The 22,503-nt window shown below is 43.8% G+C and overlaps 3 protein-coding genes across 3 annotated transcripts in view; all 3 read right to left on the reverse strand.

The window, feature by feature from the left end:
• Window positions 1–9,068: 9,068 nt before the first annotated feature.
• Window positions 9,069–10,951, reverse strand: LOC142968529 (lactose-binding lectin l-2-like). The gene has a single exon (XM_076108429.1). It carries the CDS (start codon window positions 9,555–9,557, stop codon window positions 9,069–9,071), a length of 489 nt encoding a protein of 162 aa, XP_075964544.1. The 5' UTR covers window positions 9,558–10,951.
• A 2,803-nt stretch (window positions 10,952–13,754) lies between these two features.
• Window positions 13,755–14,243, reverse strand: LOC142968599 (lactose-binding lectin l-2-like). The gene has a single exon (XM_076108549.1). The coding sequence runs from the start codon at window positions 14,241–14,243 to the stop codon at window positions 13,755–13,757; it is 489 nt and encodes a 162-aa protein (XP_075964664.1).
• Window positions 14,244–18,182: 3,939 nt separating this feature from the next.
• The window catches only part of LOC142968312 (fibronectin type III domain-containing protein 5b-like), a 57,582-nt gene continuing 53,261 nt past the window's right edge, over window positions 18,183–22,503 (reverse strand). The window contains exons 4-6 of the mRNA XM_076108128.1: window positions 19,074–19,163; window positions 18,650–18,783; window positions 18,183–18,239 (exon numbers count right to left, since the gene is read on the reverse strand). Coding sequence (XP_075964243.1) covers window positions 18,183–18,239; window positions 18,650–18,783; window positions 19,074–19,163 — 281 coding nt within the window. The remainder of the gene's footprint in view (window positions 18,240–18,649; window positions 18,784–19,073; window positions 19,164–22,503) is intronic.

Here is a 22,503-nt window from a genome sequence, read left to right on the forward strand (position 1 = left end):
AGGGATCACTGCATTTTCTTTCTTTACCACAGAATAGAATGTCCTTAAAATAGGTAAAATGATCACTGAGGGAGTATCGGTGTACACAGGGGAAATGCTGGCAATAATGTTAGCACTACAGTGGATAGAGGACACAAGACCATTGAGGGCAATCATTTGTTCAGATTCAAGTTCATTAGCTAGCTGATGGAACAGCCATTCAGAAAGTAGACCAGACATCCTTATAGAACTACAACAAACAAACAGAATTCAAATGATGGGTCCGACAGTGTAGGAAATTTGGGTTTAGAACTATGTTTTAGGAAATTATAATAGAAGTGTTTAATGATTCATAAATAAGAAATCATAATTAGAAGTGTCTTGGAATACATAATTAGAAGATTCATAATTGTAGAAGTGTTTTAGAATTTGTAGTTACAAGTGATTTGTAGTTAGAAGTGTATCTTAGTAGAATTTGTAGCACCTTTAGCTCTATGCTTGTGAAACTTGTGAAGGTTTTTGCCAAAAGTTGCAAATCTTTATCTTTATATAGAATGTTTACCATAGAAGTGTTAAGCCATAAAAGACAGTCATTGAATGTTTTAAACTGTAAAGAATAGTATGTTGGGAGTAAGGGACAGATAGATTTCTAGACAGGCAATTACAGGTCATACCCGTGCGAGGGTCCTGCGAGGAGGAGGAGCCAACTGGATTTAGCCAATAGGAACTACGGACATTATGGGAGGTTTTTTGAACTATGTAAGGCGGGGGATAAAGAAATTCCGGCCTCTTGCTCCTGTACCAATGGGTGGGTGGTAACGTTTTTTGGGGTGAGCAGGTCATATTCGGTGTAACTGTAAAGCATGAGATGTATTAAATGCTTTGTTTATAATTGAAACCGGTTCTCTTTGTGTAAGCGGCTGGATTACATGAGGTTTCCCCACAGTCTAGAGGTTCCTTGAACCTAACAACATGGCGACCGCGGCAGGACCTCTTCGACTGGTTTCGTGCAAGCTTGTGGTCATGAATCACGGAAATTTTTGGAGTGGCCACGAACAAAAGGTACGCAGAGCCGTTTAATGAAATCTGTTTAGGTAGAAATAGGAATTTTAGCCGGAAATGGCCGTGATTTGTGCCCAGAGGCTGACCACGAGGGGAGACGCATGACGCTAAGTAGCATGTGTTGATGCTATGGGTAACATTTCCAAACTGAGTAATGTATATTGACATTGTGAAACATACTGCAGAATGAATTAAGGGTACTGACTATAAGGGTGAATATTACGAGTGCTGTGATTAAGGGTTAATATTACGAGCACTGTAATAAAAAGGAAAATTGCCACATTGGAATTAAAAAGTGGTTAGTCTGCTCGGCGGTACTAGTGTGCACGGACTGGGAGTCTCTCTGGCCTAGCTTGTGTACTACTGGGTCAGCAGGCTAACTGTTTAAAAACAGTTTGTTGGGATCGGCGTAACTGGAGATGTGTGGCCGGGAGAGTCTTTAAGTGGCGGCTTTTAGTGGTCCGGTTTTCGCATTCCCGGGTCGAAATCGGCTTACTGTTTAGGAGTGCTAAGGCTAGCGGTGGTTAGCTTCTGAGGCCGGGGATCCATTGTTACATGGGACACCGACGCTCGGGGACCCACTCGTCGGACCTTTGCCGTGTATTAAAATAGACATCGTGTGGGCAATTAAGAGAAGTAGAATAACAAGCATTTAGTGGAGCTGGGCGGACTGAAGTAGTGATGCCTTAACTGGTCGAGTCAAACTCCCGTGGGTTTTCATGAATATCTTCGGGTCTGGTAAAGTTAAATAGCGTGTTAAACCAGAGGACTTAAGGTTGAATAAAACAGGACAATAAGTCCAATAATACGTGTGTCTAGTCTGCGTTCTAGCAGTGTTGAGATACGTTTCAAGGTTGGACGGTGCAATAAACTGTTTGTAAGTCACGTTAACTGTTATGGTAAAAATGTTCAGTTGAGAGTTTATTGAATACTCCTAGGCTGCATAATGTTTACATTAAATTCGGCAGAAAGGGGGTATGGAAGACCTGTAGGTAGAGGGGAGTGCCATGTGTGCGGAAGTGAAGGTCATTGGGTGAGAGATTGCCCACATGAAAGAAGCGGAAGACAGTCCAGAACACCACCACAATGGGCTCCATACCCACCACATCAGCAGTACTCAAGACCAGGTCTGGCAGGACCACCTCCCTTCATGAGACCCCCACAGCGACAGATGCCCATGCTGCCACCAGGACCATGGGGCGGTGCCGACCAATAGAATATACAAGGGCGCTAACTAACATGAGTCAAGTTTTGTTTTCACAGGTGGAGAACACAGAGGCATCCGCTGACAGGAGAAAGCAGTTGCCTATTGTATCACCAGGCAGCTGGCTGTGGATGGGGTCCACAGGTGTAAGTGGTACTGACCAATAGGGGGGACTGGACCATGGGAGGTTCATTTTATAGCCAAGATACATAGATGACATAGGGGTACCAAGGGGGGTGTCTAATGAATTTAAAGCCAGCAATCAAATAGCTGCAGGTTTAGAATCTGTTTTCTCTCGAAGGGTGTCATTCAATAAAAATGTCAATTGGATCAATTACATTTACTATAATCAACAGCGTTTTGTAAACTTCACCAGGGACGCCATATCAGGACTGCATGCACAGCTAGCGAAGACTAGTTTAATGACCTTGCAGAATAGCATTAGATATGATTTTAGCTGAGAGGGGCGGAGTTTGGATCCGCCTGTGGTACTTTCGTTCCAAATAACACAGTTTCTGATGGGTCGGTGACCAAGGCGCTGGCCGGATTGACGACGCTCAGCCAAGAGCTAGCAGAGAACTCTGGTGTCGATAATCCAGTCACCGACTGGTAGGAGGGGCAATCAGTTACGTGTCGACTTCTGATGGCCACTGTTCAGTTGAGGCCACCATCGATGCCATAGCAGGACTTCACAAGCAGCTCCTGAACATCTTCACTGAGATCCTGAAGGACCTGATTAGGCCCAGATGGACTTCTAAACACATCCGGTGAGATACTGGAAATTTGGAAAATAGACTGATTGTTTTGTTTGATTATTTTGAGGATTGTTTTTGTTTTATTGGGTTATAATGGGATTTCAGGGTGCAATAATTAAGAAATGTAATTTTGTCAAGTGTAAAAAGAGCAGACAAGGCTTCTCAGAAATTTTTCTCTAGCCCTCAGGATGGAGCCTGGAGACTCGATGCAGGACCATTCCCACCTCCACCATCTACAGCCCCACCACCTGGACACCAGAGGACTTCAACCGGAATCGACTGTTATTGTGTGTAGAGAGGCAAGCGTAGGGTGATCAGTTAGGGGTGGATGATGAAAAATACTTGAACTGTTGTTTGCTATTGTTTAGATAGGTAAACTCAACCTCGAATTGCTGAGGGGGATTGTGATTTCCAAGGTATTATTTAATCCGCTGTGAACAGCGGAGTAGGGGGGAGTTGTAGGAAATTTGGGTTTAGAACTATGTTTTAGGAAATTATAATAGAAGTGTTTAATGATTCATAAATAAGAAATCATAATTAGAAGTGTCTTGGAATACATAATTAGAAGATTCATAATTGTAGAAGTGTTTTAGAATTTGTAGTTACAAGTGATTTGTAGTTAGAAGTGTATCTTAGTAGAATTTGTAGCACCTTTAGCTCTATGCTTGTGAAACTTGTGAAGGTTTTTGCCAAAAGTTGCAAATCCTTATCTTTATATAGAATGTTTACCATAGAAGTGTTAAGCCATAAAAGACAGTCATTGAATGTTTTAAACTGTAAAGAATAGTATGTTGGGAGTAAGGGACAGATAGATTTCTAGACAGGCAATTACAGGTCATACCCGTGCGAGGGTCCTGCGAGGAGGAGGAGCCAACTGGATTTAGCCAATAGGAACTACGGACATTATGGGAGGTTTTTTGAACTATGTAAGGCGGGGGATAAAGAAATTCCGGCCTCTTGCTCCTGTACCACTGGGTGGGTGGTAACGTTTTTTGGGGTGAGCAGGTCATATTCGGTGTAACTGTAAAGCATGAGATGTATTAAATGCTTTGTTTATAATTGAAACCGGTTCTCTTTGTGTAAGCGGCTGGATTACATGAGGTTTCCCCACAGTCTAGAGGTTCCTTGAACCTAACAACAGTCATATTCCTATGGGTACCAGCACATATTGGGGTCAAAGTAAATGTAATGGCAGATAAAGCTGCAAAAGAGGCCACAAAAAAACCTGCACTAATGTTGCAGTCAGCTTCAGTAAATCAGAAACAAAAAGTATCATTAAACAGAGGTTGAAGGAAAGGTGGAAGAAGACGGGAAAGGACGATGGTTTTACCGAGTTCAGAGGAAAGTGGGAGAAATGAGATGTGCAGGAAGGAACAGGAGAGAGGAAACGGTAATATCAGGCTTAGATTTGGACACACTGGCCTAAACAGTATGCTTCAAAACATAGGTAAACAGGAAAATGCGACTATTGTTGGCAAGAGGAAACAATAGAACATGTTATTGTGCAATGTCAGAAATATGAGCAGGAAAGAGGGCAGCTGATTGGAGACCTCGGCAAGATGAAGGTACGGTTGGATATAGTGGATATATTCTGCAAAAGAAGTCAAGAAGTGAGTGTTATCAAGTATTATACCGTGGCTCACTGGGTTAAGAGGGCTGTTTGGTAAACGGTTAACGGTTCGATCCTTGACTGGGACGTGTCACGTGTCGAAGTGTCCCTGAGCAAGACTCTGAACCCCTAACGGCTCCCCGGGCGCCTGTCATTGGCAGCCCACTGCTCCCTATATACAGGGATGGGTCAAATGCAGAGACAGATTTCCCCTTCCGGGATCAATATAGTAAAAAAATATATACAGTATATATATTTTAGTTTTTTGTTTTGTTATGTTTTGTTTCTTTTTTCTTTTCTTTTCTTTGAATTTTTAAATTAGTACTAGACATCCTGATCCACACTCCATACCAGTTGGTGGCGGTAATGCACCAATTCATTGTTTGCCTACCGCCAATAAACCTCAAAAAAGAAAGAAAGAAAGTGATTGTCTGCCCCGCCCCTGATTGAATCCTCCTGTGTCTAATCACCTGCACCTCCCTAGTGTATTTAAACCCTGTGTGTCCCTTGTGTCAGTGTCGGTTCATCTGTTGTGTGAAATTAAAAATAAAAACAATAAAAACAGGAGGATTCAATCAGGGGCGGGGCAGACAATCACTTTCTTTCTTTCTTTTTTGAGGTTTATTGGCGGTAGGCAAACAATGAATTGGTGGATTACCGCCACCAACTGGTATGGAGTGTGGATCAGGATGTCTAGTACTTATTTAAAAATTCAAAGAAAAGAAAAGAAAAAAGAAACAAAACAAAACATAACAAAACAAAAAACTAAAATATATATCATATTTTCTTAATAATATTAATTCATCTAAGATATTGAAATAATACTTGATAACACTCACTTCTTGAGTTCTTTTGCAGAATCAGAATCAGAATCAGAATCTGCTTAATTGGCCATGTATGCGTGCGCATACATGGAATTTGCCTCCGGTTACACATTACCCTCATCGTACATACACACACATGAAATATATACAATAAACAAGAGAAATATAAGAAAAAACAAGGACATTTAACAGCTATATACAATATAAGTATAAATATATCCCAAAATATATATATATATATATGTATAATACAATAGTGCAAACAGAGGTAGTAGTGCAATATTACTTATTTATTCTTCATCAGAGTGACGGCCAGCGGAAAGAAGCTGTTCATGTGTCTCGTGGTTTTGGCGTACAGAGCCCTGTAGAGCCTACCAGAGGGGAGGAGTTGGAACAGCTTGTGTCCAGGGTGTGATGGGTCTGCAGTGATCTTTCCAGCCCGTTTCCTGACTCTGGAGGTGTACAAGTCCAGGATGGAGGGCAGGCTGGAACCAATGATTCTCTCTGCAGACCTGACAATCCGTTGCAGTCTGTTCCTGTCCTGATTGGTGGCCGATCCAAACCACACAGTAATAGAGGAACAGAGAACAGACTGGATGATGGCTGAGTAAAACAGGATCAGCAGCTCCTGAGGCAGGTTGAACTTCCTGAGCTGTCGCAGGAAGTACAACCTCTGCTGGGCCTTTTTCCTGATGGTGTTGATGTTGGGAGCCCACTTCAGGTCCTGGGAGATTGTGGATCCCAGAAACTTGAAGGTGTCCACAGCGGACACAGTGCTGTTGAGTATGGTGACCCCCTCACCATACTCAACAGTGTTGGGGGGCTCCTCCTGAAGTCCACTGTCATCTCCACAGTTTTGAGCTTGTTTAGCTCCAGGTTGTTCTGATCACACCAAAGGAAAAGCTGTTCAACCTCCCGTCTGTACGCAGACTCATCACCGTCCCTGATGAGGCAGATGACCGTTGTGTCGTCTGCGAACTTCAGGAGTTTAACAGACGGGTCCTCTGAGGTGCAGTCATTGGTGTAGAGGGAGAAGAGCAGTGGGGAGAGCACACACCCCTGGGGGGCGCCAGTGCTGATAGTCCGGGTGCTGGATGTGATTTTTCCCAGCCTCACCTGCTGCGTCCTGTCAGTCAGGAAGTTTGTGATCCACTGACAGGTGGAGGCTGGCACAGTGAGCTGGGAGAGTTTGGGTTGGAGTATTGCCGGGATGATGGTGTTGAACGCAGAGCTGAAGTCCACAAACAGAACCCTTGCATATGTCCCTGGGGAGTCGAGGTGTTGCAGCATGTGGTGCAGTCCCATACTGACTGCATCATCCACCGACCTGTTTGCACGGTAGGCAAACTGCAGGGGGTCCAGCAGGGGTCCTGTGATGTCCTTCAGATGGGTCAACACCAGTTTGTCAAAGGATTTCATGACCACAGACGTCAGGGCGACGGGCCTGTAGTCATTTAATCCTGTGATGGAGGATTTCTTGGGAACCGGGATGATCGTGGAGCGTTTGAAGTGTTAGGGTTAGAACAAAGGATGAAGGAGCTTGCAGGCCGCAGGTACTCTTCTGCTGCGAGCTTCTTACTGCGCACGCGCATCAGAAGAATGAGCTGGACCCGGTCCAAAATTAAAACAATATTTAATGTACTACACAAAGTTCACTTACAAACTGAATTAACTATCAATAGTAATGTTCTCGAGAGCAGAGACCACATGCACGCACCTCACTCACTGGTCTGGCCAGTCCAGGTTCTGAAAAACGAGAGCGGAAGTGGTCTGAGGAATGCTCTCTCGAACGTTGTCTTTTATATCCCCTGACAGTCGGAAAGTGTCCGAACTGTCCTAAAACGTGTGAATGACCCTCCGTGGCGATTAGTGATTGGCTTCATTTGAATTCTGCCCCCTCCCATTATCGATCCCTTAGCAAAACATCTTGGCTCCTCGCAAAACATCTTGAACTCCTCCTCTCTGTCCTGCTGGTCAGCTTGGCATTTGACCGTCCCACTGGCCCCATCCTCCATCGATGAGGTCGCCTCCATTTGCTGCTGCATGTCTGACACCTCACTCAGAATCCCTATCTGACCCTCAAGACTATTCTTAGTGTTTTAATACCTACAGTGACTATACTTCTATGATTTAATACATTCAATGTGTTGATATACTGTAACATATAATATCCTCTATAAGTAAGAATATTGTAAACCTTTAATACATTCCATATGGAAATATATTGTGACTAACATATTTATTATTGTGACACTTCTACTCACCACTAGGAGTGTTATTAAATCCTACTAATAATGCTTTTAATACTGAAATTCTCCACAGAAGCATGAGGGGACTTCACACAGCTCCAGTGATCGGTTGAAGATCTGCGTGAAGATGGGGGCCAGCTGGTCAGCACAGACTTTCAGGCAGGAGGGGGACACACCGTCTGGGCCTGGTGCCTTCCTGATCTTCTGTCTGTGGAAGAGACGACCCACATCCTCTTCGCAGATCCTCAGTGCCGGTGGGGGGTCGGTTGGGAGAGGTGAGGAGGAGGCAGGGGGTGTAGATGGTTGCTTGATGATGATGGGGCAGGTGGGGGGGTGGGGGGGGGGGGTGAAAGTGGGCTTATCAAACCTGCAGTAAAAAACATTCAGGTCGTCAGCCAGTTGGTGATTGGCCTCAGTGGGGTGGGTTGGGGGGGGATGGTCTCCTGTAGTTGGTGAGTACTTCCAGGCCTCTCCAAACTGACGAGGGGTCGTTGGCTGAAAAGTTTTTCTCCAGCTTTTCAGTGTAGCTCCTCTTTGCTACCTTGATCTCCCTCGTCAATGTGTTTCTGGCCTGGTAAAGGATCCTGTCCCTACTCATGTAGGCCTCCTCCTTGGCCCGACGAAGCTGCCTGAGTTTTTCAGTAAACCGGGGTTTATTGTTGAATGTGCAGAAGGTTTTTTTCGCCACACACATGTCCTCACAAAAACTGATGTATGATGTCAGTGTCAGTGAGCCCATCCAGGTCTGTAGCAGCAGCCTCGAAAACACTCCAATTAGTGCAGGCAAAGCAGGACTGTAGCTCCAGGTTTACCTTGTTGGTCCATCTCCTCATAGTCTTGACCACAGGCTTTGTCGATTTTAATTTCTGCCTGTAGGTCGGGAGAAGATGGACCGGACAATGATCAGAGAGTCCCAAAGCTGCACGGGGTACTGAGCGATATGCATCCTTTATGACAGTGTAGCAGTGGTCCAGTGTGTTTTTGTCCCTGGTGCTACACTTAATATGCTGTCTGTATTTAGGCAGTTCTTTGCTCTGTTGAAGTCCAAGAACAATGAGCAAGGAGTCTGGGTGTTTGTGCTCCATGTTGTTGAGACGTTCACCATCAAACAATCCCTTGTATTCGTGATTGAGTTATAAGAAAAGGATCTTTCCTACCCATAATTGTCAGTTAGATTCCCATTTTGCTAAATGAGGTAAAAAAAATATTTATAAATATTTCCTTTTACCCACCATTTAAATGACCTGCGTTAGTGTCAAACGTGAATGAAGATTAATGAAAATACTTCTGTGCAATCTTCTGCATCTTTATTGTTCAGGCTTTATGCATAATAACAAAGGAACAGGTGGAAAGTCAGAGTTCAATCAAACATAACCTTTTTAGTTACTAAGGACAAGTTGTGCGAGATGCACAAACAAATTGTAATCTATGAGAACATGGTAAATCATTCCATTTAATTTCTCTGCCAAAGTTTGTGTGAACACAGTCCTCACGTCCTTTAAAGTTGGTTGGTTGTCCTGTATGCCAAAAGACAAAGCTGGCTGAAGACCCATCAGACCACAGCCATGTTCCTTCTTTGTGGATGTCACTGAGTCCGATCCAGGTCCACGCCTCAGCAGGGTCAAAGTTCTTGATCAGGAATTTGACAAACTTCTGTTCCGGCAGACTGTGGATTGACACCAGGTTGGCTCCCTCTCCGACACAGTGGATCTCTGCATCAGCCCAGGTCATGTCTGAGGCGACGTACTTGTAGCAGCGGCCGTTGAAGCTGTACCAGAACAAGGGACAGCCGACCCTCTGTAGACTCATTTTATGGTCATCAGGAGGAGGCACAGCACCCAGAGCCAGACCAAACAAGAAGAGGAACAGAAGCATGTTGATGTCTGTCGCAGGAGCAGGATGAGGGTTGTTGTGTTGGAGTTGATCGAGACAGGCTGCTTTCTTATAGAGGCTTCAGAGAGGGTGTTGTCACTGTTGGCACAATATTATCATTAGTCGCTGAACACTTTCAGCAAACACAGTATCTCAACATAAGCCGGAATACGACCAAAAGCTCACCTGGAGGAGTCGCATTGAAGATATAATTAATATAAATAATTTCTATAAGTTTTTATTTTTAATTTCCTCAAGACCCCCTCCAACTGTCAGGGTTTAAGCAAGAAGAGTAGCAGGGGATGGACCCAAACACAGAGAGACACGGGATTAGAACAACATTTGACTGTGATTTTAATAAAACAAAAAATTGTCCAAAACAAAACTTGCAGAGCAGGAGAGTCCAAAAATGTGTTACAATAAAGAAATCCAAGGAAAGGGCAAAACCCCAAAAAGGTCATTAGAAAACAAACAAGAGGGATACATACATGAAAGTGCAGAGCAAGGCCCAAACCAGGGAACATACCATTAAATACCTCAGCAGAGCAGGTCACACAACAGATGAACCGACACTGACACAAGGGACACACAGGGTTTAAATACACTAGGGAGGTGTAGGTGATTAGACACAGGAGGATTCAATCAGGGGCGGGGCAGACAATCACTTTCTTTCTTTCTTTTTTGAGGTTTATTGGCGGTAGGCAAACAATGAATTGGTGCATTACCGCCACCAACTGGTATGGAGTGTGGATCAGGATGTCTAGTACTTATTTAAAAATTCAAAGAAAAGAAAAGAAAAAAGAAACAAAACATAACAAAACAAAAAACTAAAATATATATACAGGTGCTGGTCATATAATTAGAATATCATCAAAAAGTTGATTTATTTCACTAATTCCATTCAAAAAGTGAAACTTGTCTATTATATTCATTCATTACACACAGACTGATATATTTCAAATGTTTATTTCTTTTAATTTTGATGATTATAACTGACAACTAAGGAAAATCCCAAATTCAGTATCTCAGAAAATTAGAATATTGTGAAAAGGTTCAATATTGAAGACACCTGGTGCCACACTCTAATCAGCTAATTAACTCAAAACACCTGCAAAGGCCTTTAAATGGTCTCTCAGTCTAGTTCTGTAGGCTACACAATCATGGGGAAGACTGCTGACTTGACAGTTGTGCAAAAGTCGACCATTGACACCTTGCACAAGGAGGGCAAGACACAAAAGGTCATTGCAAAAGAGGCTGGCTGTTCACAGAGCTCTGTGTCCAAGTACATTAATAAAGAGGCGAAGGGAAGGAAAAGATGTGGTAGAAAAAAGTGTACAAGCAATAGGGATAACCGCGCCCTGGAGAGGATTGTGAAACAAAACCGATTCAAAAATGTGGGGGAGATTCAGAAAGAGTGGACTGCAGCTGGAGTCAGTGCTTCAAGAACCACTACGCACAGACGTATGCAAGACATGGGTTTCAGCTGTGGCATTCCTTGTGTCAAGCCACTCTTGAACAACAGACAGTGTCAGAAGCGTCTCGCCTGGGCTAAAGACAAAAAGGACTGGACTGCTGCTGAGTGGTCCAAAGTTATGTTCTCTGATGAAAGTAAATTTTGCATTTCCTTTGGAAATCAGGGTCCCAGAGTCTGGAGGAAGAGAGGAGAGACACACAATCCACGTTGCATGAGGTCCAGTGTAAAGTTTCCACAGTCAGTGATGGTTTGGGGTGCCATGTCATCTGCTGGTGTTGGTCCACTGTGTTTTCTGAGGTCCAAGGTCAACGCAGCCGTATACCAGGAAGTTTTAGAGCACTTCATGCTTCCTGCTGCTGACCAACTTTATGGAGATGCAGATTTCATTTTCCAACAGGACTTGGCACCTGCACACAGTGCCAAAGCAACCAGTACCCGGTTTAAGGACCATGGTATCCCTGTTCTTAATTGGCCAGCAAACTCGCCTGACCTTAACCCCATAGAAAATCTATGGGGTATTGTGAAGAGGATGATGCGAAATGCCAGACCCGACAATGCAGAAGAGCTGAAGGCCACTATCAGAGCAACCTGGGCTCTCATAACACCTGAGCAGTGCCACAGACTGATCGACTCCATGCCACGCCGCATTGCTGCAGTAATTCAGGCAAAAGGAGCCCCAACTAAGTATTGAGTGCTGTACATCCTCATACTTTTCAGTTGGCCAAGATTTCTAAAAATCCTTTCTTTGTATTGGTCTTAAGTAATATTCTAATTTTCTGAGATACTGAATTTGGGATTTTCCTTAGTTGTCAGTTATAATCATCAAAATTAAAAGGAATAAACATTTGAAATATATCAGTCTGTGTGTAATGAATGAATATAATAGACAAGTTTCACTTTTTGAATGGAATTAGTGAAATAAATCAACTTTTTGATGATATTCTAATTATATGACCAGCACCTGTATATATTTTTTTACTATATTGATCCCGGAAGGGGAAATCTGTCTCTGCATTTGACCCATCCCTGTATATAGGGAGCAGTGGGCTGCCAATGACAGGCGCCCGGGGAGCCGTTAGGGGTTCAGAGTCTTGCTCAGGGACACTTCGACACGTGACACGTCCCAGTCAAGGATCGAACCGTTAACCGTTTACCAAACAGCCCTCTTAACCCAGTGAGCCACGGTATAATACTTGATAACACTCACTTCTTGACTTCTTTTGCAGAATATATCCACTATATCCAACCGTACCTTCATCTTGCCGAGGTCTCCAATCAGCTGCCCTCTTTCCTGCTCATATTTCTGACATTGCACAATAACATGTTCTATTGTTTCCTCTTGCCAACAATAGTCGCATTTTCCTGTTTACCTATTTTTTGAAGCATACTGTTTAGGCCAGTGTGTCCAAATCTAAGCCTGATATTACCGTTTCCTCTCTCCTGTTCCTTCCTGCACATCTCATTTCTCCCACTTTCCTCTGAACTCGGTAAAACCATCGTCCTTTCCCGTCTTCTTCCACCTTTCCTTCAACCTCTGTTTAATGATACTTTTTGTTTCTGATTTACTGAAGCTGACTGCAACATTAGTGCAGGTTTTTTTGTGGCCTCTTTTGCAGCTTTATCTGCCATTACATTTACTTTGACCCCAATATGTGCTGGTACCCATAGGAATATGACTGTCGGACCCATCATTTGAATTCTGTTTGTTTGTTGTAGTTCTATAAGGATGTCTGGTCTACTTTCTGAATGGCTGTTCCATCAGCTGGCTAATGAACTTGAATCTGAACAAATGATTGCCCTCAATGGTCTTGTGTCCTCTATCCACTGTAGTGCTAACATTATTGCCAGCATTTCCCCTGTGTACACCGATACTCCCTCAGTGATCATTTTACCTATTTTAAGGACATTCTATTCTGTGGTAAAGAAAGAAAATGCAGTGATCCCTAAACAAACCACTGATCTATGCTGCAGGACTCAATGATGCATTTCTTACTGAGAAATATATAGAATCATAACAGTAAACTGTAGAATTATCATCTATTCGAACAGAAATACAGTCTAATGAGAAATGGGCATGAGCAGCATTTGGATAAATATTAACCTGAAATCCAAAATGAAAAGACGAGCAATAAATATTCATCAATAGTTGTTTAACTCTGCACCTTCAGGAGACCTCTGGTGTTCGTTTTTCTATAGAGTTATTGATGGAATAATGCTTATAAAGATTATCCTAGTATCAAACAATGGGCCGGAGCTAAAACAGAAACTTTATAGACGTATCCCTCCATGACACAGGCACTTAGCTCAATGGACAAGTGATTGATCATAGATCAAGAAAGCAGTTGTCATTCCCTTTGATTTTTGCCCTGAGATTTACTTTGGAGGAAAGCTCTAAACTCTTGATACCACCAAGACGTTCACCATCAAACAATCCCTTGTATTCATGATTGAGTTATAAGAAAAGGATCTTTTCTACCCATATTGTCAGTTAGATTCCTATTTTGCTAAATGAGGAAGGAACAATAAAACAAATGTATTCCAAATGTTTATACATATTTCCTTTGACCCACCATTTAAATGACCCGTGTTAGTGTCAAACATGAGAAGGAAGATTAATGAAAATACTTCTGTGCAATCTTCTGCATCTTTATTGTTCAGGCTTTATGCATAATAACAAAGGAACAGGTGGAAAGTCAGAGTTCAATCAAACATAACCTTTTTAGTTACTAAGGACAAGTTGTGCGAGATGCACAAACAAATTGTAATCTATGAGAACATGGTAAATCATTCCATTTAATTTCTCTGCCAAAGTTTGTGTGAACACAGTCCTCACGTCCTTTAAAGTTGGTTGGTTGTCCTGTATGCCAAAAGACAAAGCTGGCTGAAGACCCATCAGACCACATCCATGTTCCTTCTTTGTGGATGTCACTGAGTCCGATCCAGGTCCACGCCTCAGCAGGGTCAAAGTTCTTGATCAGGAATTTGACAAACTTCTGTTCCGGCAGACTGTGGATTGACACCAGGTTGGCTCCCTCTCCGACACAGTGGATCTCTGCATCAGCCCAGGTCATGTCTGAGGCGACGTACTTGTAGCAGCGGCCGTTGAAGCTGTACCAGAACAAGGGACAGCCGACCCTCTGTAGACTCATTTTATGGTCATCAGGAGGAGGCACAGCACCCAGAGCCAGACCAAACAAGAAGAGGAACAGAAGCATGTTGATGTCTGTCACAGGAGCAGGATGAGGGTTGTTGTGTTGGAGTTGATCGAGACAGGCTGCTTTCTTATAGAGGCTTCAGAGAGGGTGTTGTCACTGTTGGCACAATATTATCATTAGTCGCTGAACACTTTCAGCAAACACAGTATCTCAACATAAGCCGGAATACGACCAAAAGCTCACCTGGAGGAGTCGCATTGAAGATATAATTAATATAAATAATTTCTATAAGTTTTTATTTTTAATTTCCTCAAGACCCCCTCCAACTGTCAGGGTTTAAGCAAGAAGAGTAGCAGGGGATGGACCCAAACGCAGAGAGACACGGGATTAGAATAACATTTGACTGCGATTCTAATAAGACAAAAAATTGTCCAAAACAAATCTTGCAGAGCAGGAGAGTCCAAAATTGTGTTACAATAAATAAATCCAAGGAAAGGGCAAAACCCCAAAAGGTAATTAGAAAACAAACAAGAGGGATACATACATGAAAGTGCAGAGCAAGGCACAAACCAGGGAACATAGCATTAAATACCTCAGCAGAGCAAGTCACACAACAGACGAACCGACACTGACACAAGGGACACACAGGGTTTAAATACACTAGGGAGGTGCAGGTGATTAGACACAGGAGGATTCAATCAGGGGCGGGGCAGACAATCACTTTCTTTCTTTCTTTTTTGAGGTTTATTGGCGGTTGGCAAACAATGAATTGGTGCATTACCGCCACCAACTGGTATGGAGTGTGGATCAGGATGTCTAGTACTTATTTAAAAATTCAAAGAAAAGAAAAGAAAAAAGAAACAAAACATAACAAAACAAAAAACTAAAATATATATCATATTTTCTTAATAATATTAATTCATCTAAGATATTGAAATAATACTTGATAACACTCACTTCTTGACTTCTTTTGCAGAATATATCCACTATATCCAACCGTACCTTCATCTTGCCGAGGTCTCCAATCAGCTGCCCTCTTTCCTGCTCATATTTCTGACATTGCACAATAACATCATCATCTCAAATGTCTCTTACTCTTATGTCTCTACAGACCACCATCGTCCAAATGTGAATTTTATGATCAGCTTAATTCCATGTTAAAGGAATGTGACTTTGACAAAGAGGTTATATTAACAATATCAAACCCGCGTCTGTGTGATGTCGAATTATGTTCCACAGCTGTTCCCCACCAAACGGAGGTTGTTGGATTATCATATGTGTGTCAAACACAATGCTGGAATGTAGAAGCTGTGACCCTTAAAGGAACGAGTTGAACATTTTGGAAAATACACTTATTTGATTAATTTGATGGGAAGATACACTCTGCAAGATAGTGAATGAACGAGTTTTTAACATTATAGCTGGACAATAACCTGCCACTAAAGTGGATGCAGACAATAGTTCTGCATTTAGATTGGTAGTGGGAATAATATATTTACAGGGACAACATAGTGGAGTGTACCATCATTTGGAGTCGAAGCAGTTTTTGGTTTTTAAGTCAATTTTATTTATCTAACCCAATATTATAAATCACAAATTTGCCTCAAGGGGGCTTTAAACGTGTGTGCAACCTTCAGCTGCAGAAGTTTCCGGTTTGGTGCTGATCCCCTCGTTCCCAATCTGTGACTTTAAACCGGCTCCTGTCTCTAACATGACACGGTGCTCATCGGAAGAGCCCCAGTTTGGAGCTTTCCCACTCTTATCATCTCTGAACAACCTTTACCGGCCACCTCTCTTCCGCCACACTCCAGCCTATAGTGACCTGTGCTGTGTGTGTGTGTGCGCACACACGTATTGTTCTGAGTTTACAATAAGTGACCTGCCAGAACGAGAGAGCCGGTTCAGAGAAAGAGCTGCTGACGTGTTTATCGTTCTGCCAATACAGCCGCTGAAAGGCTCTCCATTATGTTTGGATGCTTATTTAAAGTGTCCCGGCGCTTTTCATCGTTTTCCTCATCAAAAATAGTCTTTTTTTTCCTATTGCACACGGACAGTGCGATGACATAACGTAATAGAAATAGAACAGTAGAGGAGTGCTATGAGAAAAAAAGGACTTTAACAGCAGTGTATTAACAAAAACAAGTCGCCTACATTTTCAACAGTAGCAGTACCCTTTTACATCAGGACTTCTATACATTTTCCACATGAGTCCTATTTCATTAAAGGCTCTCTAAGCTGACGCCACCAAAAAGAATGAAATATAAAATGTATTTACACATTCAATGTCAGCCTTTTCTTCCAGATGTTCAAACTTACCTTGTCTGCATGTCGTCCGTAATGTCTTCCTTTCACTTTTACTTTGCACACATTTGAATATTATGTTAAAGCTAATGAGTATGACACAAATGTGAGACACAGGGCCTTCCATCTTATTCAGTAAATCATAACATATAATTGTTTTTAAGGCAGTACTACTGAGTTTGAATCAGCTCTCAAATACATCATTAGCTTTCCTGGGGCGGGGGGGATCCAGGGAGCAGTACCGTATGGCGACAGTTATCCTTATTAGTCTCCTCAGCTTGGAGTTTCAACTCAAACGTTGACTTTGATTTGTGAAAAAGTCTTCATAGAAGCCCTTCTGTCTTGGTGACATGAGTTCATGATGTCATAAGGAAGTTGAATGTTGGGCCCATGAAAAGTTTTTATTTATTATTTTGTCCATGCTCTCCATCAGTTCATACAACAGCGCTGACAGACTTTGCTCTGAAAGTTCAGGAGAGGGATCACCTGCAGGCGAGGCTCAGGTTCCATCCCCTCACATTCGATGTGCACCTGTCTGAACATTGCATGCTGGGAGGTTGAGTTTTGGACGAAACAGGCTACCGAGTTTTGAGTCCTTGCTTCCGCGCTTCACTGAAGGCTGTTATTGCTGATATAAGGGGATCTCTGTAGAGGCCACTTCTCCATAGACGTCCATAGAGTCCGGCCCCCCTTTTTAAAGTCCACTCCCTCGGTTATCACATCACGCTTTGAAACTCACCACCCTCAAAGAGAAAGACACACGGGAATACTAAAGGGCTGATCCTGGACGTGGAATGTAACAGTTCACAAATCTATAACAAAAGCATGAGAGAAGTTAGAGGACAAAAGCAGATGTGACCAAGATGGCCGTCACTGTCGGTACGTGTTCAGATCAAAGAGGCCTTTTATTATGCGCTCCGTGTCTTCTGTCTGGGTGACTCAGCTCTGACGTCATCGCAGCACATCGAAGAAATGGCTCCCGAAATTAGCCAGGTGGCGTCTGGATTCCCTGAGGGGGGATTGGGGGGGGGGGGGGGGGATGAGCGCACTAGAATGAAAACATTTCCCACAGGAGTTTCTGCCTGAAAAAATAAATGAAATAGGACACCATAACAACAGGACTGCTCTGGTGGCACCTTGTTAGAATTAAAAGAAAATAATTCAATAATACACTTTTTATGAAGGAAATAAGGTGTGGAAGAGGTACAGCGGACAATTTCGACCAAGTGGATGCATCTCAGAGCCACGCAGTGACGGGACATGTCTGTGGGTGTGTTGATAATGCGCTGACCGAAGGTCAGAGGGGAGGGGGGATGAAAATGTCTCTAGCTCCGTTTATGGGCTTTGGTCCCTCTGGTTGGGGGTTGGTTTATCTGCAGTCTCCCCACTGCCGGAGCCTAATCTCCGCTGCCCCCCCCCCCCCCCCCCCCCCCCCCGTGGTACAGCAGTTATTGAGCACGGCGCGGCCTCTGAACTCTACGCCGCGGACTCCACTCTCAGGGCGGCTCCGGCTGGGCCGTTGCCCGACCCTCCGGAGTCATGCAGCCTCAGGCCCCGTGCCAAAGCTGAGCAAGCGGTCGCCGAGAGGGCCCACGAGTCCCGGCCTCATCCTGACAAGCGGATGGGCTTTAAAAGGGGGGAACCGCTTGTTCGTGATTACACAAGGACTTTTGGGGTAAAGAGAAGGCGTCCTGGCAGTCACACCTCAATGATGTTGACGGATGGCATCCTGTTGTTGTTGTTGTTCTTGGGGAACTGCGGGGGGAGAGGAGAGGAAGATGACAGGTCTGAGAGAGAGGCTGGAGGACTCACAGGAATCAAACAATCAATGAGCTTCTTCAATGAGCATGAGGATGCCTCTGTACGCGGTGGTTTTACTGATGTTTGCAGCAAGAGAGCGAGAGGGAGAAAGATTTGTTTTCTGCACTGGAAATTAATATTATGATATGGGCCTCTGTGCATTGATAAGAAGCCAAGACGTGTGTGTTTGTTATCTGAATGTTGCAAAGTCATGCACATGATGGTGTCATGTGGAAGCACTGTTAAAGCCGAGGTCGACGCTATGATTGTGCATGAAGTGTCGGTGGATGAAAAGAAATTAGTGGCCGGGATCATTCACCTGCCCGGCGGGAGGGAGGAGGAGAGGGGGGGTGGGGGGGTTATACCTTACTGCGCAACAGCCCCCCCGTCGGATGCTCAGGAGTGCTGCACTCGGAGGAGTTTTTGGCTTTGTCCTTGTTGTTGTTGGGCTCGTTGTCTTTGATTATGTCGTACTGGCGACAGAAGAGAGCGATCACACCTGAGGAGAGGAGAGGAGAGGAGAGGAGAGGAGAGGAGAGGGGGAGAGGAGAGGAGAGGAGAGGAGAGGAGGAGAGGAGAGGAGGAGAGAGGAGAGGAGAGGAGAGGGGGAGAGGAGAGGAGAGGAGAGGAGAGGAGAGGAGGAGAGAGGAGGATAGAGGAGAGGGGGAGAGGAGAGGAGGTCAAACACAAATGAACGCTCATGCTTTTTGTATTTTCTGGTCCTTTCGAGCGGGATCACGACAGAAAACACTGCGTGCGAAAGCGGTGTGATCCTGGTTTGGTCCTCACCTGCCCACATGATGAGCACCACCACGATGATGATGAGCTCCCCCGCCCTCAGCTGGGTGGTCTGGCCCACTTCTTCCATCGTAACTTCGTCTGGAGGAGTCAAGGGGCGACATGTTTAACTGATTGTTGGTGGGAACGGGTTATGATTGACTTAAAAAGTCAAATTCTGCATTATGACTGAAACACAGTGGAGAAATGAGCAATTATTATCATGATTTATCATTGAATGATTTGCTGCAGTCACACTTATGTTCATTCAAATGTCCCATCATACTGCCTCACTGTAGAAGAACGGGGTCAGAGCCCCTCATTAACAGCAACCTTTAAAATTCAATTTTCTCTTGATGTTGCCAACATGACCTGAAGTTTGGATGATTCCCCTTTCACACTCAGTTGCCTGTCATAATGTTTTTTTGCATCATGGCAGCCTGTTATATTCCGCATCGAGGTGCTAATGTTTCCTAGTCTTGAGGCGAGGAAGACGAGGAGTTAATTGGCTTTGAACAGCAAAATGCTTCCAACATATCAGCAAAATAGTTTCCTGTTTATTCTCACTGAGTCTAATGACTGACACTTCAAGCACGCTGAGCTTGGAGGCAAATAAGTCAGCATCCCCGTGTTTATGCCGCACTGCTCTCTTGTAATAAGAATTACCAGGTTGCTCTATCACAGAGCGAGCACACGGAGGCCCGTGCACGATGTAACCGCTTTGCATCAACCAAGAGGGTTGGAATTTGTGACACAGCTGATTCAACATTCAGCCATCAAGCGGTAAACAACTCCTGATGTCCATTTCTTTTCTTTCTTACGGGACTGAACGACAATCATTATTGAAGGAGGGTGGTCAGAAAAGGGGTTGGGGTTATGGAGTTGTTCCTTTGGCTTAGAGACATGGGGTGCATGCCGTAACTTTTTCTCAGCACAAATTCTTATTTTATTTCGGCCTTAAGCATATAACATATGATCGACAGTAATGATCGACATGAAGCTGCAGTTGAGACTCTGTGTCAAACTGTTGCAAAAAGACGTGCAGCCCCGCTGTTGATAAGACTGGAGACAAACGTCTACCAGACAATATGACTGAAGGACGCGGTCAGATGTGGACATGTCTTCATAGTCACGTGTGGATTTGATCTCAGGCCTGTTTGCAGGCTGATTGGATGAAACTTCGATTACAGAGGTGAGATGTGACCGTAAACAACACGCGCGCACAATATGGAAGTGAACAAAAACAAAGCTTCCGGCGGCCAAGAAAAGTTTTTTGAACAAGTTTCAGTTGACGATTTCATTCAAATTCTCTCTTCTACTGAGAACTTGTTACATCCTGGCAAAGACTAAAGACTGTAAGAACATAAGCTTAATGTTATAAGGTCAGGCTTACAAACTACTTCATGGTCATATTTTTAATTAGATCATTGACTTTGTCACTGCACCTTCTATTGATATCTGATCACATAACAAGTACTGTCTCGTGTCTCGGCAGGGATATCTGCAAGCAGCGCCCTTCATCAGCTTCAGTATTTTAGGAACTGCTCTTACAACTTTCATAGCGTCATAAGTCGATGAATTCTTTAACCTTTGACCATTCGCAGTTATTGACTTTGCTTCTGCTGTGGTATTGGTAATAACCAATCCCATGTGGAGAGAATGGGATCATTTAGTAAGGCACTTTACCTCACTTTAGTTCTCATCGCACATATGGAACAGGAACAGACCCGATTGAACTATGTTTCGCAGTCATTTTTATCCGCTTGGGGTTTCATTGACATACTCTATTTGAGACAGTTGCAGTACGAGGTCTGCTCTCTTTCTTTTAGGATATTGAACTCCCTCACACGGTCCTCAAGGGTTTCACGGCTGTCTCATTCCCTGAATGCTCAGATCTCCGTCTAGACTCTCTCCATCCATAAGGAATGCTGGCTCTTATGTCAGCCAGTCTTCACCTCTCCCTATTATGTGTTAAATTGCAGGTGCAGCAACGTAAATGGCAGGGAGCTGAAGCGCACGGGGGTTACAGCAGGAAAGTCGGGATTTTCAAAAAAGGCTGACTTCATACAGCCGGGCATCTTGAACTGAATAAACACAGCCAGACACACGGCCTGCATGAGCGGCTATAGAGATGTGATCGCTTATAGCACTGATTCTGTGAGCGCCCGACGGAGTCAAAAGATCACAGAGAGGCAGAACATGAAGGGAATATAGTCAAGGCTTCATCCAGGCCACTGGGGATCCTTCGTACTAGAGCGCGATGGAGGGATAAAGCAATGAAAAGAGTTAATCACAGCACTCGGGATCAATTCTCCGCAGCCTCAATTAAATCCCACCATGGTCTTTGAAGTCGTATGACCATCGGGATAAATATCAAAAGGAGTAGCTCGTGTTTTTTTCTGTGCTTGCAGCAGTCTGCCTGCAGACGTCGGCAGGAATATATCGGGCAAGGCAACGACTCGTAGGAACTTTTTCTTGCACAGTGTGTTGGAAGTCAGGGGCAGCGTAGGGAGCTCTCCTGTCCTTTTGTGCGATGCAGTATGTGACATTTTGGAGGGCCCAGTGTGGCAGGAACCCCACGCTCCAGTAGATTTTTTAGCAACAAGCCATCCTGCGGATCGATTGGCCTCTGTTGCCCAGTATTAACTAATCAAAGCACAACAGCCCGTGTCGCCTGACGCTGCTGCCAGCCGGCCTCACTGGGGAAAACCGGTCAGCTGTAAACACCTCTGATGCACAATGACCAATCGCTAGACAAGGTTGTTTGTTTTAACAGCTTCAGAGTTTAATTCACTTTTAAGATTTGAGCTCGAGAGTTGCTGTTTTGTCACTTTTTATAATCTGATATTTAGTTTTTCGTACTTAAACCCAACGCTCCTACAGATGGAGATCACTATAACCATGGATGGACCGACATTCTGTTTTGTCATCATGACATCGTAAAGCTTTAGTCATGTCATTGGATCAAATCAATAGAACTATAGCAACAATTTGGCCAATTGTGACCTCCATGACGTAAACTGCATCTTTAAATGAGGTAGTTTTGTTTGGGCTCGACCTTTCTGTAAAGTCTTTCTTTTAATTTGGATGTTTTGCCATGTTTAATAAATTCAGCTTGTCTTATATGTTATGTTAATATTTGATTTCTGTAAAAAAAAAGAAAGCTGCATGTCCCAAAGTTTCTCTACATTCCACCAGGAATGAATTCTTTGGCCCATTTAAAGACATTAGCATCTGTCTTTTGATGTGGCACTTTACATTTCAATATATATTTACTGCACTTCAGATCCCCACAGTCCCAGAAAACGACACTGAGGACATAATGTCTGTGTGTTCGGTGGTAGCTACAGTAAGACCCTGCTGGAGTTTCCAGTCTTTATGCTAAGCTAGGCTACACATGTCCTGACTGAACGCACAGATCCCTCCTCTCATCTCACTCCAG

The sequence above is a fragment of the Anarhichas minor genome, unplaced genomic scaffold, assembly GCF_050575085.1.
Source record: "Anarhichas minor isolate MPS153535 unplaced genomic scaffold, ASM5057508v1 ptg000040l, whole genome shotgun sequence".
Lineage (NCBI taxonomy): Eukaryota > Metazoa > Chordata > Actinopteri > Perciformes > Anarhichadidae > Anarhichas > Anarhichas minor.

Coding starts and splice junctions, on each gene's coding strand:
- LOC142968529 (XM_076108429.1), bottom strand. CDS start 9,557: ATGCTTCTGTTCCTCTTCTTGTTTGGTCTGGCTCTGGGTGCTGTGCCT.
- LOC142968599 (XM_076108549.1), bottom strand. CDS start 14,243: ATGCTTCTGTTCCTCTTCTTGTTTGGTCTGGCTCTGGGTGCTGTGCCT.